This window comes from Nicotiana tomentosiformis, chromosome 9 (genome assembly GCF_000390325.3).
Source record: "Nicotiana tomentosiformis chromosome 9, ASM39032v3, whole genome shotgun sequence".
NCBI lineage: Eukaryota > Viridiplantae > Streptophyta > Magnoliopsida > Solanales > Solanaceae > Nicotiana > Nicotiana tomentosiformis.
Window position 1 is genome coordinate 41291806 of NC_090820.1, and position 3959 is coordinate 41295764.

The 3959-nt window shown below is 42.9% G+C and overlaps 1 protein-coding gene across 1 annotated transcript; it reads right to left on the bottom strand.

Moving 5' to 3' along the window:
• Positions 1-1188: 1188 nt before the first annotated feature.
• Positions 1189-2412, bottom strand: LOC138898657 (uncharacterized). Its single transcript, XM_070184737.1, has one exon. The coding sequence runs from the start codon at positions 2410-2412 to the stop codon at positions 1189-1191; it is 1224 nt and encodes a 407-aa protein (XP_070040838.1).
• Positions 2413-3959: the final 1547 nt, after the last annotated feature.

Consider the following 3959-nt stretch of genomic DNA (forward strand, 5'->3'; position numbering starts at 1 on the left):
CAATCCTCATTGAAATGGAATTTGGCATCTTTCTCCAAAAGCTTACACAAGGGGTTCACCACTTTGGAAAAATCCTTGATGAAACGCCGGTAGAACCCCGCATGACCAAAGAAACTCCTCACTCCCTTCACGGATGTTGGAGTTGGAAGTTTAGAAATCACCTCTATTTTTGCCTTGTCGACCTCAATGCCACTCTTTGAAATTTTGTGGCCTAGGACAATGCCTTCCTCAACCATGAAATGACATTTCTCCCAATTCAACACCAAGTTCGTCTCTTCACATCTTGCTAAGACCTTATCCGAATTTTTCAAGCAATCATGAAAAGAATTCCCGACCACCAAAAAGTCATCCAAAAAGACTTCAATGAAATCTTCCACTATGTCCATGAAGATAGTCATCATACACCTTTGAAAAGTCACCGGTGCATTGCATAACCCAAATGACATCCGCGAGATTGCGAAAGTACCATAGGGACATGTGAAAGTAGTCTTCTCTTTATCCTCCAGAGCAATAAGAATTTGATTGTAGCCGAAATACCCATCAAGGAGACAATAGAAAGCAGGATCGGCGAACCTATCAAGCATTTGATCTAGGAAGGGAAGTGGGAAATGATCCGTCCTTGTGACTTTGTTGAGCTTGAGATAGTCCATACACACTCTCCACCCGGTCACCGTTCTTATAGAAATCAACTCGTTCATGTCATTGGTAACCACCGTCATGCTCCCTTTCTTTGGGACACATTGCACTGAAGAGTTCCACAAACTATCGGAAATGGGGTAAGCAACCCCTGTATCTAACCACTTGATGATCTCCTTTTTGACCACCTCTTGTATTGCTTCATTTCCTCCTTTGATGTTCAATGGAGGGTTTGGAATCTTCCTCCAAATTAATCTTGTGCATGCAAAATGCGGGGCTTATTCCCCGAATATCCGCCAATGTCCATCCAATAGCTTTCTTTCTCTTTTGTAGCACCGCCAATGTGGAGTATACATGCACGTTAGTCAAACAAGAAGAAAGAATAACTGGTAAAGTAGAACAAGGGCCAAGGAATTCATACCTGAGATGCGGAGGCAATGGCTTTAACTCTAAAGTGGGAGGCTCCTCGATTGCGGGTTTTGTTGGAGGAGTCTTCTGATTTTCAAGATCCAAGAACAATTTGCGGAGTTCATAAGTGTACGACCCCATTCCTTACAATGAGTTCACGCATTCCACATAGCCATCCATCTCGTCATCATCAAGGTTAAGCAAAACGACCTCCAAAGTATCATCAACATTCATCATGGTACTAGTATCATCAATAATCACATCGGTCATCAAGTCCATAAACGAACACACTTTATTGCTATTCGGTTGCCTCATAGATTTGCACACATGGAAAACCACCTTTTCATCATCCACCCGAAAAGTGAGTTCACCGGCTTCCACATCAACAAGAGCCTTCCTCGTAGCAAGGAAAGGTTTACCCAGAATTATCGGCACCTTATAGTCCACTTCACAATCAAGAATCACAAAATCTGTTGGGATAATGAATTTATCAGCACGAACCAACACATCATCAATTATACCCAACTGTCTCTTCATGGTACGATCCGCCATTTGTAATCTCATAGATGTGGGTTTTGGTTGCCCAACTCCTAAAGTCTTGAAAACTGAATAGGGCATGAAATTGATACTTTCCCCAAGATCACAAAGAGCTTTAGCAAATTCGGCACTTCCAATGGTACAAGGGATTGTGAAAGCGCTGGGATCTTCCAATTTAGGAGCCATTGAGTGCACAATTGCATTCACTTGAGGAGTCATCTTTATAGTTTCACAATTCATCGACGGCTTCTTTGTCACCAAGTCCTTCATGAACTTTACATAACCGGGAATTTGCTCCAAAGCCTCAACCAATGGCACATTAATAGATAGACTCTTCATCATGTCAATAAACATTTTGAATTGATTCTCTCCATTTTGCTTGGCAAACCTTTGATGGTATGGAGGACGATACCTTGGCATTGGTGCCTTAGCCTTTGGCACTACCGGTTCCTGTATGTCAACAATGTTCTCCCTAGACGTTTTCACTTCCTCTTGAGTGTCCTTCACATTGTTATCGATATCAATTCTTACTTCACCATTTGCTTGGACCACATTGTTTGGGATCTCATCTTCTTGTACCACTTGCTCATCATCCACAATTTTCCTTTGACATGAGGTTGGTGCATCCCCACCTTTTCCACTCCTTGTAATCACGTCCATGGTATGTCCCGTGCTGTTCCCACCTTTTGGGTTCACCACCGTGTCACTTGGTAGTACCCCCTTAGGACGAGTGTTTAAAGCTTGCGAAATTTTCCCCAATTGAACTTCCAAATTGCGAATTGAAGTGTTGTGAGAGGCTAGATGAGCATCAAAGTCGGAATTCTTCTCCATCATTTGTTTGAACATGTTCTAAATTCATCCCATATCATTGTTGGAAGAGCTTGGACCGTGGGAAGGATAAGGAGGCGGGTTGCTCGGTTGTTGATACATCGGGGGCCTTTGAAAGCCCGACCCCCGATTTCCTTGGTTATTGATCGATCCTCCTTGGTTGTTGCCTCCCAAATATCCTTTACTACTGCCACTCCAAATTGCCTTGGTTATTTTGACCGTTCCAATTTCCTTGATTATTTTGATTGTTCCAATTTCCTTGATTACCCCGAGGTCGCCATTGTTGTTGATTCGGACCTTCAGAGTTGTTTATTTGCCCTTGGAAGTTGTTCACATATTGTACTTCCTCCTCTTGGTCATTGTAAGATTCATCTTGATTAAACCCACTATCTTTTTGCACATAATGTTCCGCACGGTTTTGCACTTGAGGACCCTTTTGCCTTCTCCTGTTTACCATCATATTAACTCCCTCCATTGCATTGACTTGCTTAGGACCTTGCACTTGTTGAAGTTGAGCCTTGGCTAATTGATTCATTGTGGTGGTCAACTCGGAAATTACTTGCCCATGATCATGCAATTCTTCATGTAGGTGAATCATGCTTGGATCACCTTGAGGAACATTTGCTCTACTTTGCTCTGCTGATGAAGTATCCGCCATTTCATCTAATATCTCACAAGCTTCCGCATATGGCGTTGTCATGAAATTTCCACCGGCAAGTTGGTTGACCACTCATTGATTGGTAGTATTGATCCCCCTGTAGAAAGTTTGTTGAATCATAGCCTCCGTCATGTCATTGTTTGGGAACTCTTTCACCATAGTTCTGTACCTCTCTCATATTTCATGCAACGGATCATTGGGTTCTTATTTGAATTCTAGAATCTCGTCTCTAAGAATAGCTATATGCCCGGGAAAAAAGAAATTGGAAATAAATTTCTTCGCCAATTCATCCCATGTATGGATCGAATAATTTGGCAACCTTTCTGACCAATCCAAGGCTTTCCCCCGTAGAGAGAAAGGAAATGCCTCAACCTTAAAGCATCCTCGGAGACGTTTGTCGGTTTACTCTCCCAGCAAGTGGCCACAAACCCTTTCAAGTGTTTGTACGCATTTTGATTCGGAGCCCCGGTGAAAAATCCTCGTTGCTCTAGCAATATGAGCATAACATTTGTGATTTGAAAGTTACCCATCCTAATGCAGGGCGGGACTATGGCACTTGCATACCCTTCATTCGGCAACACCCGGTGTGGAGCCGCTCTTGGTGGATTTGGGCGGTGGATCGGGAACGTTGTCTTGAGGCGATCAACCTCGTCTAGTTGCTTGAGGTTAAAGAGCAACCTCTACCACTTGGTGATCTTCCTCGTCCACATCCCCAAAAGTTGTGTTTTCGAGAGGATCATTATTGTTGAGAGCCATTGTTTCACCTATAATTGTTTCACCAAAAAGATTAGTAACACAGAAGGAAAAGAAGACAATTCACACACAAAACCAAATATATAGCTAAATCCGTTTTTAGCTCCCCGGCAATGGCGCCAAAAATTGGTCTCGTCCA